Raw genomic sequence first — 23,010 nt, 5'->3', positions numbered from 1 at the left:
TACCTTTGTGATCCTGAAGACCAGGGTGTACTGAGACACCTACAGATTTATAAAATAAGCGTTAGCAGAATGAATACATTCTGACAGAAAAATAACTGATGTAAATAGGCTCAGACCTATTCCCATCCCATCACCTGCTTTTGTCTTCTGACGGAGAGACTTGGTAGCCTGCTAGATGCCTCTGTTTTCTTGGCAGACGGACAACTGGATGGTGGGCTCATTCACACTGGAGTTAGTTCAACAGGCCATAAAAACTCCTCCCCAAATAGTTATGTGCTCACATAAAATAAAATAAGATTAAACAAAATCCTACATCAGAATCTTCTAAAGCAATTTTATGCAGCACCGTTTTCTAGAGATCTGTATTTTGTAATTGTCAGCCACTAGAGGGCAAAATGGATCAAATCATTTAACAAAAAGAAAAATCCTTGTCCAATAACACACACCCGTCATAAAGCTGGAAGGGAGCTTCTCAAGTCCAGCCCCCTGCCCTCTTGGCAGGACCTATCACCATCATTTTTTTTTCCCCCTCTTCTGTTTGCCCCAGATCTCTAAATGGCCCCCTCAGGGACTGAGGTCGCAACTCTGGGTTTAGCAGGCTAATGCTCAAAGCACTGAGCTATCCCTACCCCCATGCATTGCCTAACTTTACTTATTGTACAGGAAGTAGCCTTTCCTCTTGACTACACCTGCAAGCTTTTTAATACTCTTTCTATTGCTACCATTACATTTGATATTACACCTCATTAAATATCAAATCCAAACTCTGTTCTCAGTATTTGCTGATGTCCATAGAGTTACAGCAGTGTTTAACTAGTGTAACAAACAGTTCTGTGGCACCTTAGAGACAAATATTTTATTTTAAAAATAAGCCCCTAATATGCCACAGGATGGCTTATTTTTAAAGTTACAGACTAACAGGGCTATCCCTCTGAGACCTCTACCCTGTGTAAGCAAGAGCAAAAGTAGGTTCCTTGTATCTCTGTTTCACCTCTTCTCACAGACTTTAATGGCAAAAGGGACTACCAGGATCATCTAAGCTGAATTCCTGGACATCACAAGCCACGGAACCTCACTGCCCATTCCTGAAATAGGCAACCTCTGGCTGAGATGCTGAAGTTATGAAACTGGGTAAAGGAAGTGACTGAAAAAGTTCTTGAAGTATTTTATTTTTCCAAAAAGTTTTACAGCTTTTTAAAATATTAACAACTTTTTGAAAAGCAGATGATACAACGATTAATTCACACTTCCTCTTAGATGTTACTAGCCCAGCCTAATTATTGTGAATTATCAATTTAACTCTGATTAAAATACAATTCTCTATGCTTTTTAATGGCTTCAGTGAGAAACATGAACACATGGGTGATGTTAATTGTCCACGTATGTGCTTTTTGTTGTAAAATGTTGGTACAAAACTACTAACTAGTGTAACAACCTCAAATAATAAAAGTAAATAATATATGGATGCACTTGAACTAGCTCTAGCAGGAAGCAAATCACATGAACTACTAGGAAGAAGAATACCTTCAGGCAACTTCTTACAAGGTTTATGCAAATGATTCTGTTAGTAGCACGAGCCATTTCTTACTGGAAGATTAGGAGAAGAGTAAGAATGTGGAATGTTTAATAAAGGGATCGCATCTGAAACCTGCAGTCTATTCTTCCCTGGATGCATGCAAAAATACCATTAATCTTACAGACAATAACAAGACACAAAACCGTTGAAACAAACTCACCACTGGTATAAGCAAGCGCAACTCCACTGAAGTCAGTGGAGTTGCATTTGCTTAGAGCAACACTGAGTTTGACTTCTGGTGTCAGGCTTTTTAAAAGCACACACACATGAGGCTAGCTCTCTTTTGGCTTCTCAAAAGGGAAATTGTCAAGGTAGCTGTCTGCTAAACGTGTTAACTGCCTCACTGCAGAAAGTATCAGGATGTCATTATCACAAAAAATCTCCAACTCAGAGCAGTAGTTTTTAACGGGTACAATCTGAGCAAGGGGGATTCCAAGCTTCTCTGCAGTTATCCGCATCTGTAGAAAAGATACAAAACAGATTATCCTAAAGGGCTCTCCAACTATTTTTCAATATTCCTGTTCCTTGAGGAAGCTAAGCGAGCGCTATGAATATTTTTATATACATTATTTCGTGAAATTAGAAGTGGAAGATATTTTAGATCTTCAAACTACAGCTCAAAGACATATTTACTTTATTTAATTTTTCTTTAGGAAATTCACTGCATAAACTGCCCTGCCAAAATCCTCTGTTTAATCCCAGAGGAGATACATGAGGCTACTTTTCCTTCATAATGATCTAGAGCAGTGGTGGGCAATGATTTTTGATAGTGGGCCACTCCAAGCCTTTGGACAGTGGTCAACAGCTGCACTCGTCCATGATATTAAATCGAGGGTGTGTGGGGTCTGAGATAAAGGTTGGTTGCAGAAGGGAGCTAGGGATCAGGGATTGGCATGCAGGAGGGAATACAGAGTCTGAGAGGAAGTATGGATGAAGGAGGGGGTTGTGCAGTGATTTGGGTTATGACCTAGGGTAGAAGGGAATTGTCACCTAAGGCACATGACTGGGGTGCAGGTCTGGGAGGTGGTATGGGTGCAGGGGGAGGGACAAAGTGCTTGGATTACGTGGGATATGCGTGAAAGGGGAGCAAAGGTTATGTAAAGTATGGCTGCAGCAGTGGGGGACAGAGGATCTGGAGTGCAGAGGCAGGCTCTAGAGGGGATATTGACATGAGTGACTTCCAGCCAGCAGCCCAACTGATTTCTCAGGCAGGGGCCATGTGCATCTCTGAACAGCTGGGAGTCCAAGGGGAGGGGGAAAAGGTGCTTCAAACAGGCCAGAAACCAGCCAATGTGCACGTGCTGCATGTGGAAGCAGAGCACAGAGCCTCTCCCCTTTCTCACTGCCCTCTCTTCCAGCAGGCTTAAGCTATCGAAAACAGGGCCCTCAGGCTGCTTTTCTGAGAGGTATGAGGGCAGGGCAGGGCAGGCAGGGAGCCTGTCTGAGGCATTCCACTGCATCTACAAGCACGATCCAGCAGCTTGGCACACCAGACCTGGCCTGTGGACCATATTTTGCCCTGCCCTGATCTAGGGAGAAACCCCACCCCCATGGTTTCATCTCTGGTACGATCACAATGAACTCCATATTTTCCCTCTCAGTACAGGGGGATGCATTCCGTCAGCCAACCCAGTTCCTTTGCACTGAATTTTGGTCCCAATTAGGCAGTTAAGATACTGATGAATCTTCACTGGTATAAAACTTACACAAGCCAGTTCCTCTCGAACCATGCTCCCACATACATCCCGACCCAGCATCACGTGAGGTGCAGGAGTATGTTAGAGCCAGGGAGACACCAAGGCAGAGCTTGTTTTGCTACGCTGAGCTCCTTCACTGTGGTCCACTGTGGCCAGCCCACAGATTCAGGGAGCTGCACTCAGCAACCTGACAGCCCTTCCTCCTGTGATTAATAGATTTCAGATACAGGACTGCATGTAGTCCAGAGTCAGGATTCTCCCCTAGGAACTGATCCCTTAGAACCACTACTGCTGAACAAAGCAGACAGAAAGCAGCTGTATCTCCTAAGCTAAGGACTCCCCAGGTGGGAGAATTTTCAATGGACACAGAATTGGATATTCCTCTTGGCAGGGTCTACCTAGGGGATGATCATTTGACCACGTTCCTCTAAATTATTTAGGCACCTCATGCTCATTAAGATCAGTGGAAGTTAGATGCCTGAATACCTCTGAGAATTGCTAAGGGCTGAATCAGATCCAGGCCAGCCCCAGTACTGGGGAATTGCATATCACCAGCAGCCTCTAATTCTCCACAGCCTTCCACCTTGAGTTAGCATTTACGGCTGTGCCAAGTGAGCATAGATAGTGTAAAAATATGTCAAAGCACAATGGCAGCATCATACTAGCACTCCTCCCAGGGGTAAATATCCATACAAGATGAAAGATAGTAGGGAATTAAATTTTTATGGATTCTCTGCTGAGTCAGACACTGTCACAGGCAAGGAGAGAATTTTGTGTGCTGGTTTACATGAGCCATGACATGAGTTGGAACTGTGGACCGTACAAAATTTGCATGAGCTATGTCATGAGTTAGAACCATGGACAGTACACAATTAATCTAGCAATGTTTGGCTGCCCCCACCTCATGACCATCAGCTAAAAAAAATTCAGCAGAACAGAACTCCCTCCACTTCCCTTCCTTCCCTAAAGCGCTGCTTGCTTTCTTTTCTTTTTTCTGTTTTACACCTCTTCACATCAGGGGAATATGCAGGTGAACAGTTATGGCCAGACTCCAGATCTTTTACATGGAGTGCAGTTAAACCAAAGAATCAGGGCCTGAATTTTTAATAAGGCTTCTGGTATCACCATCTTTTCTTATTTTCCGGTTTTTATTCTTCAGAGGTCCTGCTTGCAGTTTTATCAAATGTTAATCCTTTCTGGATGTGACAAAAGTAAATAAGGAAAAGCTATTTTTCTTTCCCGTAACACATCAACTAGTTTAATCATTTTGTTGGTCTTTAAAGCGCGGCATTTCTGCTGCTTTGTTTTGCACAAGAACTAGGGGTAACCAAATGAAATAAATAGGCAGCAGGTTTAAAACAAGCCAGGAAGTATTTCTTCATACAATGCTACTCAACCTGTGGAAATCTCTGACAGAGGATGTTGTGAAGGCCAGAGACTTTAAGAAAGCAACAAAAAGAACTAAATAAATTCACACAGAATAGGTCCATCAATGGTTACAATGCCTACTCTCTATTTGTCAAAAGCTGAGAATGGGTGACAGCGGAGGGATCATGTGATGATTACCTGTTCTGTTTATTCCTCTGTGGCACCTGGCACTGACTGTTGGAAAACAGGATATTGGGCAAGATGGACCTTTGGTCTGACCCAGTATGGCTGTTGTTATGTTTGGGACTCAATCAAAACCTGAAGTATTAAATTTAGTTTGATTTTCGGCTTATGGCTACAAGTATTGCAGATGCAGAGTATCACAGTACCTGTATGTGTTCAAAGTAAAGGGAATATATGGCACCACAGTCAACAATGCCGTACTTTACCTGTTTCTCTACATCTTTGCTTTTATACACCCACTGGATGTCTTCTTTAAGAAAGGGGCAAATTTCATCCACTTTTGTTAGTAAAACCAGTTGTGGTATCCCTATAGCAAAAAAGAGTATGATTTTACACCTTATTTCCCATCAGTTCCTCACTGCAACTGTTTCTGCTTATACAAGACGAAAGCATTTTTGTTTTGCACATCTTTAGAAAAAAAATTCATTATTAAATACTAACTGAATACTTATTGGGCAGCACTCCAATTGTCTTGCTGGGAAGATGCTTTGTAAAAAAAATTATTGTTTCCTCTGCCTTTCTCCCAGTACAGTAAACACTACACTTAAAGACTCACTCCCTCATTGGGAAAACTGCCAGGGCTATGATTCAGTGCAATGAATTAAATGACTCAAAAAAGGAATGCCAAAAACGTGACGCACCTAGTCTAGTTGGCCCACACAAATGGGGCCTGCTTTCATCCATGTAGGTTACCTCTCAATCCACTGCTCGTACTACATGGGGAGAAAAATGAGGCCTCAGGTATTGTGTCCAAACATAATTGGCATTTGCAAACATAAGACTACTATTCTTCAAGTTCTTTTTTCACTTTTTATTGCCTCCCAGCTCAAGTACAACTGTTAAAGGAAGCAATGTTACCTCTATACCTTTTCAAAAAGGTTGTAATGCCACAGATGACATGTATTTTAAACTTATTAATGAAATCAAAGCGATTGTTTTCTTGGTCAGATGTATTCCTAGAAGCCTAGTACACCATTCTTCCTGGGTGCTTGTGTCAATAGGTGGATTCTGCTGTACTGAGACGCAGACAGATAACAGGGCATACTGTAAAACTAACAGAGCAGAGAACAACAGCGATGATCAGGAATTCCTCTAATCTCCCATTGCAGTGTGCATGCCTTCAAAATGCTGAGAACCTGTTGTTCCAGAGTGCATGAATTGTACTGAGAGCCAGAGAGGGGGTAAACCTCAAAACCATTATGTGGTAATTCCTCCTCCCACATCAAAAATAAGCATGGCTCCTAGCATGTCCCTAATAGTCCTGTGTACTCAGACTTGAAAGCCAGATCACCTCCTGGGCATGCTCATTTCATCCCATTCTATAATAACAGGAGACATAAAACATACCAAACTGATTAACTTTTCTTCGAAGTTGTTTCAGCTTGTCTTCTAGTTTTTCTGGAATAATCTCAATTTTGCACCCATCTATAACAACGGCAACACAATGAATCTGATCCTTTAGAGATGGAGTCTTGACATAACCTGCAGAATGTGGATGAAGTGTGCCAGCTGGATTGAACTGCAAATAAATGTTTTAAAATAAATAAATAAATAAATAAATAAATAGCACTTCCAAAGAACATGAGATTCAAAGGGCTGATACCCACCATATCAATTTGGAGCAGGGAGACAAGTATTATCTCATTTTACAGCATGGTTTCCCAAACTCGGGGGGGGGCGCAGAAATTTGGGGGGGCGCAAAGCAACCAGCACCACCCCCATCATTCCCCACACCTGAAGAAAGATCCAGCCTTTGCTTCCAGCTCTCAACCCCTGCCATTTTACGTGGCTGACCCAGCACAACTGCTATAAAAAGCAGGCAGCCAGCAAAGACCCACATGGAGTTGGCTGCCTTCTGCAAATGAGAGTGAATGTGGGTTGGGGAGGAGGATGGGGTTAGATGGGGCGTTGGGGGTGTCTGACTTTATAGGAGGGCAGGGGAGGGGCTCGGGTGGGTGGCTTGCAGGGCTTGGGTGGCCAGCCAGCTTGTGGGACTCGTGGGGCTCAGGCAGCTGGCCCCTGCAGCATGGGGTTTCGGTGGGTGGCTCAGGCAGCTGGCCTGCGACTGGGGTGGGTGGCTAGTGGGCGACCCGGTGGCTGGCGGGCAAGCAGGTGGCTGACCCCAGCTGCATGGGGCTCGGGCAGGCAGCTCTTGCAGCACAGGTCTCAGGTGGGCAGGTGGCTGGTGTGGGCAGCTCTGGAGGCTGGCAGGGGGCTCAGGCAGCTGGCCAGCTGGGGCTGCACCAGGCAACCACAAGGGGCCAAGAAAAATTATTTGTGCTTATTTTTAATTTTAAATAGCATTTTTATATCAAGCTTTTGTGTTTATTTTAAATTACAAATTGAATGTTTTGTTGAAGGGGGGTTGGATGACGGTAAGGAAAAGGTTGGGGGGGCATGAGAGTTTCTCAAAAATCAAAAGGGGGGCATGATGCCAAAAAGTTTGGAACCACTATTTTACAGGGAGAAATAGTGATATACAGGGAGATAAAATAATCTACGTACACTCATTTAAGGAGGGTCAACTCAAGATTAAACTCAGGATTTCCTGATTCTCAGTCTTATACTCATTCTCCACATAGAGAACTAGACTCTGAGCTGCTACTGTAAACGTGTGCAAACTGAAGATCTCTCCTTTGAAATCAGTTTCACCAGACAGCATGTGTGTGGATATGTACACACCCACACACACACACACACACAAACACACCATTGAGAATTGACTATTCCAACTGTACATTTTTGACCACACTTTTAATTAGGTTCCATCTACAATGCGTTTATAAATTATTAACAGATATTTTAACAAGGCTGGGTTCCGCCCTTTCGAAAGGGGGATGCTAATCAGACATTCACTGCAGTGCCTCATTAGCATATCCTGAAGTATCTCATTAGCATCCCCTTTTCAAAAGGGGGCTGCTAGTGTAGACATAGTCTGAATGTTTAATCAATTGTTGTTTAGTCCATCAAAAATTTACTATGGCTTATAACACTCTGTAACATCTGCTCATGTTTATAAGCATCCATATACAGGCTGTTCAGAACTGTAACATTCTTTTAATATTCTTCATTTATTACACATTATTGTAAACCATTTATAAATGGACTTTTAATAGAAAATAGGACCAAATGACTCGCAGAAAGGTTTGTCTTGTAAGTAAGGCATAAAACTGCGACCCAGGAGATCTCACTTACAATAAAACTTTGGCCAAAGTACTTAATCAGTGTTCCTCAATTCCACATCTTTAAAATTCAGTTAATATAAGGCTGGGTTGTTGTGAAGTTCAAGTTAAGGCTTGTGAGGAGCTGATACACAACATAATGGCCACGTCTACACTAGCCAAAAACTTCTAAATGGCCATGCAAATTCCTATGAGCAGATGGGAATAAGGGGACTTCGAAGAACGTGGGGGTCCTGTTGAAAAGGAGCCCCATCTGGATGAGCTGTGCGGCAACGAGTCGCGTCAATTTTGACGTGCCGCGGCCACCCACATGCTAATGAGACGCTGAATATGTATTTGAGCGCTTCATTAGTAAACTTCGAAATGGCCATTTGTATGGCCATTTCAAAGTTTCTGGCTAGTGTAAACATAGCCAATGAGAATCATTCAGCAACTTTACCCTTCTATATACGCTTCCATTAGAAGCTCAGCCCAGTCAAACAGCAAATCAAAGTCTGCATCTCTTGCACAATACAAAAGTTAGTATTTAGAATATTCTACAGGCAGCAGCTCTGCACTAGGCAAGCCAAAAGCCAGATCAGAGGACAAAGTACTAAGGCTGAATATGGTAGAAGTTGCTCTGTACAATGTTTTAAAACAATATTTTCAAAAAATTCAGAATGTCAAAGGTTATTTCTCCTTTACCAAACTAACCTGTTTTGCATTTTTCAAATTCTTTCACATAAAAAAATGAAAAACCCACTAATTTTCTGAAAACTAGGTTTCCAGTTCAAAAAATAAAAACACAAAAATTTACAGAATCATTTCAATAATGAAACTGATAGCATTTTTGCTAAAAATCTTTCAAATATTTCATGAAAAACAAAAGGAATTTCAAGAGACAACAGAAATTTGAGGTAGGGGAGTTAAAGTCCATTTTTCAACTTAAAATCCTTTTGTTCAAAATATTTCAACTTGAGGCTGATTCTCTGTTGGCTTGTACCTGAAATAAGTAAGCGGCAAACACTACCCACACAGAAGATTGGACAGCAATTTAAATTCACTTTGCATGACTGTAAAAGATTACACAAAGTGCAGGACAGTCCATAATCAGGATGAAACACCATTGCCCCATAGTTTATTACTTTTCAAATATATCTTATCTGTGATTACTATTAATAAGCTTTTACTGTACAGTACCCCATGTGCATGAATATACTAAGCATTAGGTATTTTGTTCCACAGTAATTAAATGTAAGATATATTTATACATGTAAGTAAACATTAAGAAGATTACTTAAACTGCACAGAATTGTAGAAATCCTACCTGGTACCGATCAGGAACATGGCCTTTTATTATGCTGGACACGTCATCAATTTCCAGACCTGATCCTGATTTTTCTTCTATTCCCATTGTGTCACAGAAGATAATAGACAGAGGCTTGCCATCTCTTCCATCTTTAACAGAGTAAGTCCTGTACTATTGGGGCAAAAACATGGGTATTTTTCAGTTATGTGTATCTATATAGTACTTTCTCCTCATAAATAGATGCATGGAATTCAGTGGGGACAGCCATGGACTATTTTTGGATTTTCCACTCAGTGGGGGGGGGGGGGGAAATGTTGATTTTTAACTAAGAGAATGTGCTTTGCCTCAGATGTAAATTAATTAGAAGCAAGAATTTACCTGCGTAGTCACACTAGTGTTATCGGATCCTGCTATCGCTTGGCTTGTTACATGACCTCTGAATACAGAATTCACAGAGTTGAAAAAACTTGACTTCCCAGCTCCAATTGGACCAAGAAATAAAATCCGAATCTGTGGCAGTGAATTTAAATAAGGTTTGTAAGATCTGATTTCCTCCATTAGTTTCTCTCTTTCGCTGGTAAAACAAAAAGATTCGCATGCTACTAAACATCCAAGATATCATATCATGTTTTACACTGCATATAAACACAATGAAAACAGCAAACTTTCCCCATCTCCACATCCTCTCCTCCATTCCATCTTTAACTAGCACGAAACATACAGTCTACTGTTGACTGTTGCACCAACCAGAGGTACCACGATTGATGGCGTCACATTAAGCATCATGTTGTGAAGTTCCCAGATCTGGTTCAATTCTGTGAATCCATAGATCTCAGTGGCGGCCTCAGGGTTGTACTAAGCAGAGTCAAAACATGTATTCTTCTATGTGTCAACATAGAGGAGAATGTCTCAGTCTGCACACTCCAAATCAGTGGTCAGATTTGAACATTTTGAAAACATACTCAACCAATGCTTCCTAAAACTGTTGCTTTGATATGTCACTGGGGAACTAATCTCTGCTGCAATGTGCTGACTCTAAAACAGGTAATGCAGCAAAGTTGCATTAATTCAAACAGACTTAGAAGTAAACTAAACATTATTATATCAAAAGTATTAGAAGAAGGCTAAAACATAATAAAAGGCTAGGACAAATCTGTATTCATAACGCTCAAATAGAGAACACACAAGTTGTCATGCATTACACACATATTCATGTGTAATGAGTCAACAGTGTGATGCTGTTGCAAAAAAAGCAAACATGATTCTGGGATGCATTAACAGGTGTGTTGTGAACAAGACACGAGAAGTCATTCTTCTGCTCTACTCTGTGCTGGTTAGGCCTCAGCTGGAGTATTGTGTCCAGTTCTGGGCACCGCAGTTCAAAAAAGATGTGGAGAAACTAGAGAGGGTCCAGAAAAGAGCGACAAGAATGATTAAAGGTCTAGAGAATGTGACCTATGAAAAAAGGTTGAAAGAATTAGGCTTGTTTAGTTTGGAAAAGAGAATATTGAGGGGAGACATGATAGCGGTTTTCATGTATCTAAAAGGGAGTCATAAGGAGGAAGGAGAAAACTTGTTCTTCTTGGCCTCTGAGGATAGAACAAGAGGCAATAGGCTTAAACTGCAGCAAGGGAGGTTTAGGATGGACATTAGGAAAAAGTCCCTAACTGTCAGGGTGGTCAAACAGTGGAATAAATTGCCAAGGGAGGTTGTGGAATCTCCATCGCTGGAGATATTTAAGAACAGGTTAGATAGATGTCTATCAGGGATGATTTAGATAGTACTTGGTCCTGCCATTGGGGCAGGAGGCTGGACTCAATGGCCTCTTGAGGTCCCTTCCAGTCCTAGTGTTCTATGATGCTATGTAACCAAGTTCACATACTGTAAACCACCAAATGAAGCTAAGGCTTTGTAAGCTGTGCATTGTGAAAACATAGCAAACAAGCAAAATCAGTCAGAACTGACATAGCTGAACCAACATCTAGCATATGTTCACTAGCATGTGACAGTGGTCCAGGAATGTATCTGTCAACACAGCAAAAGAATTTCTCAATAGGAGGAAACAATTCTCTAAGCTCACAGGGATAACATGAGGCACAGTGACTTCACGCTCTTGATTTTTTAAGTGAGGACTGTGCCATGCTTTATAGAAATCTCTTTTGTACACTGTTGACGTATGTCATCTCTCACAGAACATCTTATAGATCTAACTTTGTACAGCATACATGCTTAGTAGAAGCACATATTTTTCATGGAAGATGCTTTAACTATCCACATACCTGTTGGAAAAACAATGAAGTAAAGCACAAAATGTCTAACTAGTTCTCTGAATGTATTGGAAACCAGGTTTTGTTTCAGACAGTGAATGCAGTAAGCAAGAAGCAACCATTTAAGATTTGATTCAGAATAAGAGGGAAGAATAGGTAAGGCAATTTGGATGAAAGAGATCGTTCAATGATACTCTTCATGATTCTGAGAAAAGGATGGAATGAAAACAGAAAGAGGACACTGGACCTCCAATTCAGAGAACTACTGGCTGGTAAGATCCCACTGGAAGAAAATATAAGGGAGAAGGAAATTCAACAGAGGTAACAATTAGGGATGTTAATCATTAACCAGTTAACCTGTTAATCAGTAAGGGACGGAACAGCCCCCTGCCCACTGCAGCATGGGGCTGCTCCAGCCCAGCAGTGCTGCCATGCATGAGGGTGTACCAGGCTCGCTGGGGCAATTAAACAGGATTTTACGTCTCTAGCAGCAGTCTCTCAGAGAGACAATATTAAATACACAGCACCAGACTACCTGTATGTGAAGGAAAGAACAGCAAGAGTAGTAAGAGCTCAATATCTGAAAAATATCTAAAATAAAATTTAAAAAGAATCTTACAAAAAGTGGAAATATAAACAAACAATCTGCAAAGAATGACAGCTGAAAAACAGCTTAAGCAGATACAGGTTGCACCTCCGTAAACCAGCACTCTCTGGTCTGGCAGCATCTGTGGCCCAGGAGGACCACAGGTGCTCCAGGACCACAGAGCCCAAGGGTCTAAGGGCCAGTCGCAACAGAGTCAGCAGCTGGGGCCGGAGTATGGCAGCGCAGGACTGGGGCCAGAATCACCCAGCAGCAGGCCAGAGTCAGAGCCCTGCAGCATCCCCAGGGAGGACAGGACTGGGCTGGAGCCCTGTGGAGGCCCCAGGAGTCTGAGGCAAGGGCCACACAGCAGCGCGGGGTTGGCACTGAACACCTGCAGCAGCCATTGGTAGCACAGGGCCAGAGCCAGAGCTGGAGCCCCTCAGCGGAAGCCAGAGCCTGGGCTACTCAGGATGCTGGAAGGACATAAGAGGAGGGTGGATTTAAAAAAAAAGATTTAAAAATGTTATTTACATAGTAAGTTTTTCCTTCTAAAAATAAACTCTTACAATGAAATATTAATTTAATACAAAACATGTTAAGGCCAAAATTTATTATAATGTCTTGAAATTTGTAAATTAAAAAATTAGGATGCTGAATTTATGAGCCTCCATTAAAAACTTTTTGTTAAAGGCCACTCTTCTATAGAAAGCAAATATAATGGGAAAACATCTAACTTTTGAGGTTAAACTTCATAAATATGGCACAAGCGTAGCAATTACGCAATATGTAATTTGCCATTTTCTAACGCACCAAAATATACACTTAATAAGATTCTGAAAATATTAAGCTATACAGTTGCTTTAAATAAATGCATATCATCATAGTGTATTTCCTTGGTAGCAAAGAAAAATTAACCAAATCTAAAGACTCTATTTCACAATAAATCTACATAATTTAGTGGTTATATCAACCAATGAAAATGCACCTTCTTCAGAAAATTACTGAAGTACAAATGACAAATTTCATTAAAATGAATTCTTCAAACCATGACTTTCCATTTAGTAATTTAAAAGGCAGTAAGAGGTTCTACAAATATATTAGGGTGCAAGAGAAAGACAAGAGAACATGTAGATACACTACTTGGTGGGTGGGGAAGGACAGCTAATAACAGATGACATCAAGAAGAATTCAATGCCCATGAGTGGGTGGAGCCCACACACACAGCAGAAGAGTTAGGGAAGCTTTGGAGAGGCTGCACAGAACCCTGTCCAGTTAGGAAAGGGACTATTAAGAGAACCAATCTAGAGAAGACTTCCTGGAGCAGGCCATCTATAAAGGGGTGCTCAGCAAAGCAGTGGTCAGTCTCTTTCTGGAGAGGGAGAGGGAAGAACTACTGCTGAAGCACACCTGCAAAACTGCACTGCAGGGCAGAGTAGCGGGGGAGCTCTCGGCTTACTCCAGCCAGATGGAAGCCATGATGTGGGGCACGGAAGATGCTAGAGCTATGAGGGAAACAACTCAAACAAAATACACAGCAGGAATAGGAGGAAAGGCAGTAAGTGGCTGCCAGCTATAGGGTCCCTGGGCAAGGACCCAGAGTTGCAGGTGGGTATGGGGTCCCCCCACCTCCACCCAAATTTGCCAATGAGGAGAGTGGCCTAAATCCAGACTGCAGTTTGACCCTGAAGCAAGAAGCTAGACAAGAGGCTTCAGTTGGCTGCTGAGGCAAGTGTTGGGACTGAAGACTGCCTGTTCAGGGGAAGGGAGCAGACAGTGGGCTAGGGCAGAGCTGGTAGGCTGGGGTACAGCTGGAAGGCCACGCCCCTAAGAGGACGCTGTGATTCAGGAAAAAGCAGAAGTGATGATGGGAAATCACCACTAGAGTGAGGCTAGTGATTGTGAACTAATTATCAGAACAACCAATGGGATGAGCCTTGGTGATGAGTATGTCCTTTTACAGCCTATTTTGCTTCTGTCTTCACTAAAAAGATAAACTGTGACCAGACACTTCACACAATATTAATAAGGAATACATCCAATAAAGGAAAGAACAAGCTAAATAATAAGGTAGATATATTCAGGTTTTCAACAACTGATGAAATTCAACCTAAGAACTAATTAAGGAACTAGCCGAAGCAGTCTCAAAACCATTATCAGTTAGCTTTGAGAACTCATGAATCTGATGAAGTGGGTTTTACCCAGGAAAGCTTATGCCCCAAGGTGCTACAGTACTCACTGTTTTTACAGATACAAATTAACATAGCTAGCCCTCTAAGACTTTCCCTGGAAAGTCGGTGAGGTCCCAGAGGACTGGGGAAGAGCAAACATAGTGTTTATTTTTAATATGGGGAACAAAGAGGACCTAGGAAGTTATAGTAACAAAGAGGAAGCCGTGCTAGTCTATACACTATCAAAACAAAAAGCAGTCAAGTAGCACTTTAAAGACTAGCAAAATGGTTTATTAGGTGAACTTTCATGGGACAGACCCACTTCTTCAGACCATAGCCAGACCAGACCAGACTCAATATTTAAGACACAGAGAACCAAAAACAGTAAGCAAGGAGGACAAATCAGAAAAAGATAATCAAGGTGAACAAATCAGAGAGTGGAGGGGTGGGGGGGAAAGGTCAAGAATTAGATTGAGCCAAGTATGCAGACAAGCTCCTACAGTGACTCAGAAAGTTCCCATCACGATTTAAACCATGTGTTAATGTGCCGAATTTGAATATAAAAGCCAGCTCAGATGTTTCTCTTTCCAAAATGGTGCGATAATTCCTTTTCTGTAACACACATACCTTTAGGTCATCACACCACTTTGGAAACAGAAACATCTGAGCTGGCTTTTATATTCAAATTCGGCACATTAACACATGGTTTAAATCGTGATGGGAACTTTCTGAGTCACTGTAGGAGCTTGTCTGCATACTTGGCTCAATCTAATTCTTGACCTTTCCCCCCCACCCCTCCACTCTCTGATTTGCTCACCTTGATTATCTTTTTCTGATTTGTCCTCCTTGCTTACTGTTTTTGGTTCTCTGTGTCTTAAATATTGAGTCTGGTCTGGTCTGACTGACTGCTTTTTGTTTAGGAAGTTATAGTCATCCTTCTTTCAAAACATGGAAAGGTACTGGACCAAATTAAAAAAAAAATCAACTTGTAAGCATCTAGAGTATAACAGGGTGATAAAGAATAGCCAGCATAAATTTGTGAAGAACCCAGATGAAGTACTGATTCCAATTCTGGTCACGACAATTTAAGATGTGAACAAATTGGAAAGAGTCCAGAGAAGACTGATAAAAATAATGAAAAAGTTTAGAAAAGCTAAAAAAAACTAGGCATATTTAGACGTCCAAAGGCAAGACTGAGGGAGGACTTGACGATAGTCTTCAAACATGTTAAGGATTGTTATAAAGACCCCAGTGATAAACTGTTCTTCATGTCCAGCGAACACAGGAAAAACAAGTAAATGGGATTAATCTGCAACAAGGGAAATTTTGGTTAGGAAATTCAGAAAATCTTTCTAACTATGAGGTTAGTTAAACTCTGGAATAGGCTTCCCAGGAAGCTGGTAGAATTCCAGACATTGGAGGTCTTTAAGTACAGGTTAGAGAAACACCTGTCAAGGATAGTCTGGGTATAATTAGTCTTGCATCAGTGCAGGGAGCTAAACTAGATGACTTCTTGAGGTGCCTATTAGACCCTTATTTCTATAATTCCACTCCGAGGTGCACAATGTTTTCTAAATATATGAAATACAGTCTGTTTGCCACTCTATATCTATGCCACTCTGGGAATTGCCCAAGTAAGTTACTAACTGCTTAATTATTGTCTGTAATCCTCTGCAACATCACTTTACATCTCTCCCATAGCTCAGTCAATGTGGCTAAGTATAGCTCTTCATATAGTTTATTCTGGTTCAGACATTAATCACTCGCTCATGTTTAATGTGTTCTGAAAATCACCATTTTGTATTTATCCCAGATTGTGAGACAATCGGACACTATGGTCTCAGCTGCCTTATTAGTACCTAAGATAAGCATCTCAGTAATACATGTTTGTCTACTCTAGCACTATCTAGTTAATTCCTGAAGTTAATTGCATCACCCTAGTATTTGGTGGTCACAGATAAATCAGTGATACATTCTGATAGTTAACTTACTCAGTTGTCCATGTGATCTTTCTCCAGGGAGATTCCAGGACGCTGCTAATATCTAGGGAAAAGCAGCATATAACATTAAGAATACGAAACTATAATTTCCTTAGAAAACACTTCCTCTTTTGATAACAACTTACCTTCAACTCGATACACCTCACATTCAATAAGGCCTAGATCATTTCCATGCAAGTCTTCAACATTGTATGTGTAGCTGTTGTTAGAAGTTGTTGCTGCTGCTGCTGTATTTTGAATCAGCAACTGTAGTGCTCCACCTCCAAAATTAGGACCCTGGGAACTATGGGCATATATAGCAGATGCTGCAGTCTTAACAGGAATTTTTAATGGGCTGAGTACACCTTCCCTCCCTTTTAATCTAAAAAGAAAAGCCTTCTCATCACTTTTGTACGTTCCAGATGAAACAAAGCTCTCAAGTGTAAAGCCTCCAAAAATATAACCACTTCCATTATACGCTATTGTTACAGTTGGCCCTTGCACATCACATTTGGCATGAAAAACAGAAGCACTGTAACCATGAACACTTCCTTTATAGAGAAGAGCCAAGTGTTTGCTCCCCAAAAGATTTGTCAGGTGCTTTTTTTCATCTTGTGTTAATCTAGATTTGACAACCTCCATTCTTCTTAATCTAAAAAGACAAAAGAGTTGTTACAAATACAAGAACAGCAATATGAGAAATGTATTATTATTTTAACTCAATTCACCAAAGATGGAAGACAGGAGTTAAGGACCTGCGTTCCACATGGACTAAAGGGGCATGTCAGTAAATCATTTTCATCATTACTATTATTCGCTGTATTCCAGCAATATCCAGAGGTTTCAAAACAGGACATATGCTGTGCCTAACAATGTTAGGCATTATCCAAACAAACAGTTTGAGGAAGTCTCTAACCCAAAGGCTATGTTTAAATTACAGCGATTTGTCAACAGAAGCTTTTGTCAGAAGATATCTTCTGACAAAACTTCTGTCAACAGATCGTGGCCAAACTGCCAAGCGGATCACAAGAGCAAGTCACTCTGTCGATGGAGCGGCCAGACTGTCCAGCCACTCTATCTGCAAAATGGTCAACCAGAAGTGCAGCAGACAGGGCTGCCCAATGCCCAGGAGCCCTGACAGTCTACAGAAGGCCCCCCCGCCCAGAATGTCCAGACCAGCTTTCTATCTACAGATCTCTGTTGACAGAGGCATTGTGGGGAGTGGGATACAGCTGTCGACAGACATGCAGCATCCTGTCAATTTACTGTCAACAGAATGCCTTGGTAATATGGACACTCCCCAGGTTTTGTCGACAAAACTCTCTAGTGTAAACATAGCCAAAACGTCTACTGACAAAACAAACAAGACAGACAAATAGTGGGAGAATGTTTTCATCCCTATTAACAGATGGGGGAAACAAAGCAGAGGGGGCCAGCTAGTACAAACCAGAACAGCATCATGGACTTCACAGCAGAATACTTTTTTCTGCCTGAATAGAGACAAAATATTCTTAAAACTGATGGCCCAATTTTGTTGCTTTTACCTAAGCAAAACTCTGACCATCTTCAATATGAATCAGGCCCATCTTAACAAAACGGTCAAACCTTTCGTACTGTTACCTGATTCTGATCTGACTTGGTCTGGTTAACTCCACAGACTTTGCTGATTTCTGGTAATGTAAATGAGAACAAATACATATTCATCCTTTAAGAATTCTTATAAAATGGGAAAGGATAATTTCCATTTACAAAAGCTTTGTTGACACTTCACCAACTTATCACGGTTCTCTGTGGCTACATCTACACAGCCCCCTAAACCCAAAATAAGACACACAATTTGTGCTACAAAAGTTGCATATCATATTTCAAGTTTAGTTCAAAATAGGTGCTTTTTTTTGGTATTTGGCACTGTCTAAACAGCCTGTTATTTTGAAAAATAATTTGAAATAACAGGCATGTTTCAAAGACGAAGAGTAGCTATCTTGGGATACCGAGGATCCCAAAGTATCTCTGCCATGAAGACATAGCCTATGTATCTTAATTCTCTTGGTTAGCACAGCAAACCCTCAATTTAATGGACCCTGATACAATGGGCTTCGGAAATAATGGACGCCGTCTGCCAGCACCCCCAAATAAATGCCAAAAACTCACCAGAGCCACCGCCAAGACTGGAGGAGCTGCCAGAATGGCTGGAGCCACCAGGACTGGAGTAGCTGCCAGAGCAGCTGGGGCCACTAGGGCCACAGGAGCCATGGGAGCTGAAGGGGGGCACAGCAGCACTCCTCCTCCAGCCCCGTGTGCATGGAGCGTGTCAGAACCCTGCCACCATTGCCTGCAATAGCACTGAGCAGCAGCCATGGTGTCGGAGGCTGCTGCCCGCTGGCAGGCTGGGGCCAGATGCTCTACTTTCGCACGAACAGCTCAGAGCCAGGGGCTGGAAGAGCTACAGCGCTGAGAGCTGCAGGAGGTGGAAGGAGCCAGGCCGGCATTCAGCTCCTCTCCTGGTAATTGGGTGAGGGAGATGGAGGTGCGAGGGGAAGAATGGGGCAAGAGCAGGGGCAGACAACAGGAGTGAGTGATGGGCTGAGAAGGTCAGCGTATCATCATACAGTATAACCATTTGGATATAACAGACTGTTGGCATTAATGGACACCTCTTCCCCCTATTACTCCATTAAATCGAGGGTTTACTGCATAGCTTCAACCAATTTGTCTGGTAATGATTTTAGGCTTATAGGCCTGTAAATGCCAGATCACCTCTGGAGCTATTTTTAAAGATTAGCCTTAGATTAGCTACCTTCCAGTCACCCAGTTACAGCAGCTAATTTAAGCAACATGGTACATAGAACAGTGAGTAGTTCTGCCATTTTATATATGAAACTCTTTGGTAAATATTATATTTGTGTGACTAATTACTGTTCAGTTTATCAGTGTGTTCCAAATCCTTCTCTACTGCCAGTGCCTCAGTAGTTCTTCAGGTTTGTCATCTACAATGAAAGGCTCCCATGCAGCAAATTCCTCAGCGTATTCCAGAAAGAATTAATGTACAGGGTGACCATATCTCCCACAGCCAAATAGAGACATGGAGGAATGACACCATCCTGGCCAAAACAGGACAGATGGTCACGCTACCTGGGAGTCAGGTGGTGGCTGCTCTGTGGGGGCTGCCACCCTGCTGTGGGGGGGCTGCAGGAGGCAGCTGTGGCTCTCAGCTGCCTCATGTCTTGCGGCACCGGGAACTGGGCTGCTGCCCTGCCAGTGAAGCTTCCAGCTTCTCCCAGCTGGGGGAAGCCGGGCGGCATCCGCATTGCCATGCAGGTCCGGCTCCCAGCTCCCACAGCCACAGTGAGCCAGAAGTTGGGGCAGCCACCTGCACTAGTAGAAAAGTGAAATGAGGGACAATTAGCCCCTTTGACAAAAAAAATTGAGACACTGAGATGGCGCCCAAAATATGGGGCTGTCCCACCCAAAACGGGATGGATTATCACACTATTAACGCGGCCTCATTCAATGGCCTTGTCTTTCCTTGTGTGCCCCTTCAGCACTTTGACTGTCCAATGGCACTTTTTGGCAGGCTTCTGCTTTATCAAAAAAAAAAAAATGCTGGCCCTTTTTCTGTCTTTGGTAATTGTTCTTCAGTTTCTTTCCTGGTCTGTGTTACTGTATTTTTGTGCTTGACTCACCACAGTCTATCCTCCCTTCTATTTTCCTCACTAGTCCAATTTCTAAAGGATGCCTTTGTACCTTTAATTGCCTTTTTTATTCTTCTGGTTGGTCATAGTGAACTTTTCTGCTCTTTATTTTAATTTGGGGTACACATTCTATTTAAGTCTGCATTATGCTGTTTTTTAATACTTTCCATGCAATTTGCAGGCAATTCACCCTTGAGACTTTCTTTTAATTTTCATTTAACTAGCTTTCTCATTTTGGTGGCTCCCGTTTTTGAAGTTAAATGCTACTTTGCAGTATTCCCTGTAAGCCGAGCACTTGAGCAGCCACCCAAGAGATTCAGGTGACACCCAGCTGATTAGCAGAGAGCCAACAGCTGCCCACAGCTGGCAGCATGTGTTTCTATTGGCGGTGGATATTAGCAGGTGCTTTGGTACAGGTAACAAACTTTACTCTGCACAAGGGTATACAAATTAGAGAGAACACTGCTTAGTACTTTTAATTTAATTTTTAAATAAAACTAAGCTGAGGTTTTGGGTTTTTTTATTGCAAATAGCAACAAATGTCTATAAACTGGTAGGCCTGCTTTTTTCCTAGCTTTTTTACAGTCTGCATAACCATGCAAGGTTAGTTTAATAAATATGAAACACATGGAAAACAGTGGAAAGAATTAATGAGCACATTATGTTATTTGTGTTTTCACCTTGCCATACTTAATTTCTTCTTTCACTTCGCTGGCTGCATGGACTGACATGGGGACTAACACACATCCAACAATTGTTCTTTTTAAGTTCTCTTTATATTTTCCAGGAAAAAAGAGAAGGTGTTTTTCCCCAATTATTGCTCTGCCAGAAGAAATCTTTGCTGTGCAGCCAGATTTGGTGGTGGTGGTTTATCAGTATCCTTTTTTTATTAGGAATGCGTTTATACAATTTGGATCTACCTACATTGGATTTCAAAGTTGTGAATATCATGTCTGATGGTCCATCCACTATTGTATTATTATTATTATTCATTATACACATTAAAAAAGAAATGTAAAGTTGCTCTTTATTCTTTGGGTCCTGTTTCTATAAATATGCAGAACTTTCAAGACTACTGACTGTTTAATTTCATATTAGCAAATCTCTGGATGGCACAGTGCACCCACTTTGCTCAGAAGTGTACAACATATACTGTCCTGTAAATTCTTGTCTCCAATTTGGAGAATTTAAAAGGAACACTCTTCACAAGCTTTCCAAAGTATTTCTGTGTCCAAATATATTACAATTACGTGACAGACAGTAGTAAATAACACACTGTACTACTGGTGGAAGCATTGGTTTCTGAATATACTATGCTTCCTGATTACCACGAAGAACTAGACCTAGCATTTCATGTTTTGGGTACATGAAGATTGACTTCTCTTGCAACGATGAGCCAATTTCTCTGCTCTCTATTTAAAATATATTGACTGGGCTAGGATAATCCAGGGTTCAATTATTACCACAATTTTAGGACTACCTAGTTTAGAAGTTAGAATGACTTGAGCTAGAGTGTTGTGGTTGACACATTCACTGTTACCCCAAACTCAACCTAAGCTTCAAAGCTGCAGTCACCCTGAATAAATCATGAGTTACATTCCTGTGACATATCAATAACTCCAACCAGATTTACATACTGCCATATTCACACTTCTGCAGCCTCATCTACTGCTACATTAGCATAGCTCAAGCACAGATTTTTGCCCTTCTGTGGGCATTGGCTACAGGGCTGGAAAGGGGAGTATTTTGCTACCTCCATCTTGTGTTTGTATCACAACATGGCACTTTCTGGCACTCAACAGCCACTGCTACCATCCATCTCTGCTGAATGCCATGTTCGGTGTGAAACAAGAGGTCTATTAGATAGGGCTCTTAGCTAAGTGACAATATTGTGTAAACGCAGTTGATGGACACTACTTTCACCTCACTGCTAGCTGGCTTAACTCACTCCTGGCTCTTCCCCACACTTTCTCCCGGCTCAGCAGCACTGCTAGCTTTCCAAAGGCTTTCTGAAGCAGGGGCTGGGAAGTGCAGGAGTCCATATGCTACAATGATGACTCTGAAAAGCAGTCAAGTGGCACTTTAAAGACTAACAAAATAATTTATTAGGTGATGAACTTTCATGGGGCGGACCCACTTCTTCAGACCATAGCCATACCAGAACAGGCTCAATATTTAAGGGACAGAGAACCAAAAACAGTAATCAAGGTGGACAAAGCAGAAGAAAAAATATCAGGGTGAGCAAATCAGAGAGTAAAGGGGGAGGGGAGCCAACAATTAGATGAAGCCAAGTACGCAAATGAGCCCCGATAGGGACTCAGAAAATTCCAATTTCGGTTCAAACCACGTGTTAATGTGGCTCTCCCTCTGTTACTATTCAGGGATGACTCTGGTTCCACTATCCTCTGGTGTGATCTGAACCGCATAACTTAGCGACCTGAGAGCATCAAGGATTGCTTCCGTGCAGTCACGCGGCAGGTGTGAACGCCAGCCCAGGGCAACGAGGGCATCGCCCAGCTCCTGGTCCCAGTGACTACATGGAGCAGCACCCCCCTACCGCAGGGACAGCCAACCCTCCTCTCGCGCCGAGCCTCGCAGGAGCTCACAACAGACACAAGAAACGCTCCAGGTTCTCACCGTGCAAGGGCGCGTGTCCGCAGCTCCGGGCGCAGGAGAACCGAAAGTGAAAGTCACGGCCCCGCCGCCTGCCGCAAAGCAGCAGCAGCAGCCAATGGAGTTGGAAACGTGGGGGGGTCGTGAGTAGCGACTGCAGGCTGGATGCCGGGGCGGCAACGGGGAGAGGAGAGGGCGGGGTTGGAAAGAGATGGCAAATGGGGGATGAAAGGGGAGGGACCCCGGGTGAAGTCTTGGATCTGCTGGAGAACGGGGAGTTTTGCTGTTGACTTCAGTGCCCGGATTGAAGCCCGCCCGCGCCCAGCGGAGCAGAGCAGAGCAGAGCAGGGC

At 42.4% G+C, this 23,010-nt stretch overlaps 1 protein-coding gene across 3 annotated transcripts; it reads right to left on the bottom strand.

The window, feature by feature from the left end:
• Window positions 1-1,158: 1,158 nt before the first annotated feature.
• Window positions 1,159-22,883, bottom strand: LOC142017628 (interferon-induced protein 44-like). 3 transcript variants are annotated; one of them, XR_012646568.1, is made up of 9 exons: window positions 22,684-22,877; window positions 16,501-17,006; window positions 16,367-16,418; window positions 9,733-9,928; window positions 9,373-9,525; window positions 6,232-6,403; window positions 5,091-5,191; window positions 3,283-3,476; window positions 1,901-2,034 (listed from the first exon to the last, which is right to left on the bottom strand). XR_012646568.1 is itself a non-coding variant. In XM_075002703.1 (8 exons), exons 2-8 carry the CDS (start codon window positions 16,994-16,996, stop codon window positions 1,849-1,851), a joined length of 1,356 nt encoding a protein of 451 aa, XP_074858804.1. In that variant the 5' UTR covers window positions 16,997-17,006; window positions 22,684-22,871; the 3' UTR covers window positions 1,159-1,848. The 3 variants fall into 3 exon arrangements, 1 of the variants encoding a protein (XP_074858804.1); XM_075002703.1 differs by lacking the exon at window positions 3,283-3,476 and having other exon boundaries at window positions 1,159-2,034; window positions 22,684-22,871; XR_012646569.1 differs by lacking the exons at window positions 1,901-2,034; window positions 3,283-3,476 and adding an exon at window positions 5,526-5,597 and having other exon boundaries at window positions 5,121-5,191; window positions 22,684-22,883.
• Window positions 22,884-23,010: the final 127 nt, after the last annotated feature.

Source organism: Carettochelys insculpta, chromosome 9 (genome assembly GCF_033958435.1).
Source record: "Carettochelys insculpta isolate YL-2023 chromosome 9, ASM3395843v1, whole genome shotgun sequence".
In the NCBI taxonomy this organism is placed as follows: domain Eukaryota; kingdom Metazoa; phylum Chordata; order Testudines; family Carettochelyidae; genus Carettochelys; species Carettochelys insculpta.
The sequence above is the reverse complement of the archived record's forward strand: the minus strand, read 5'-3'. Positions and strand labels throughout refer to the sequence as shown.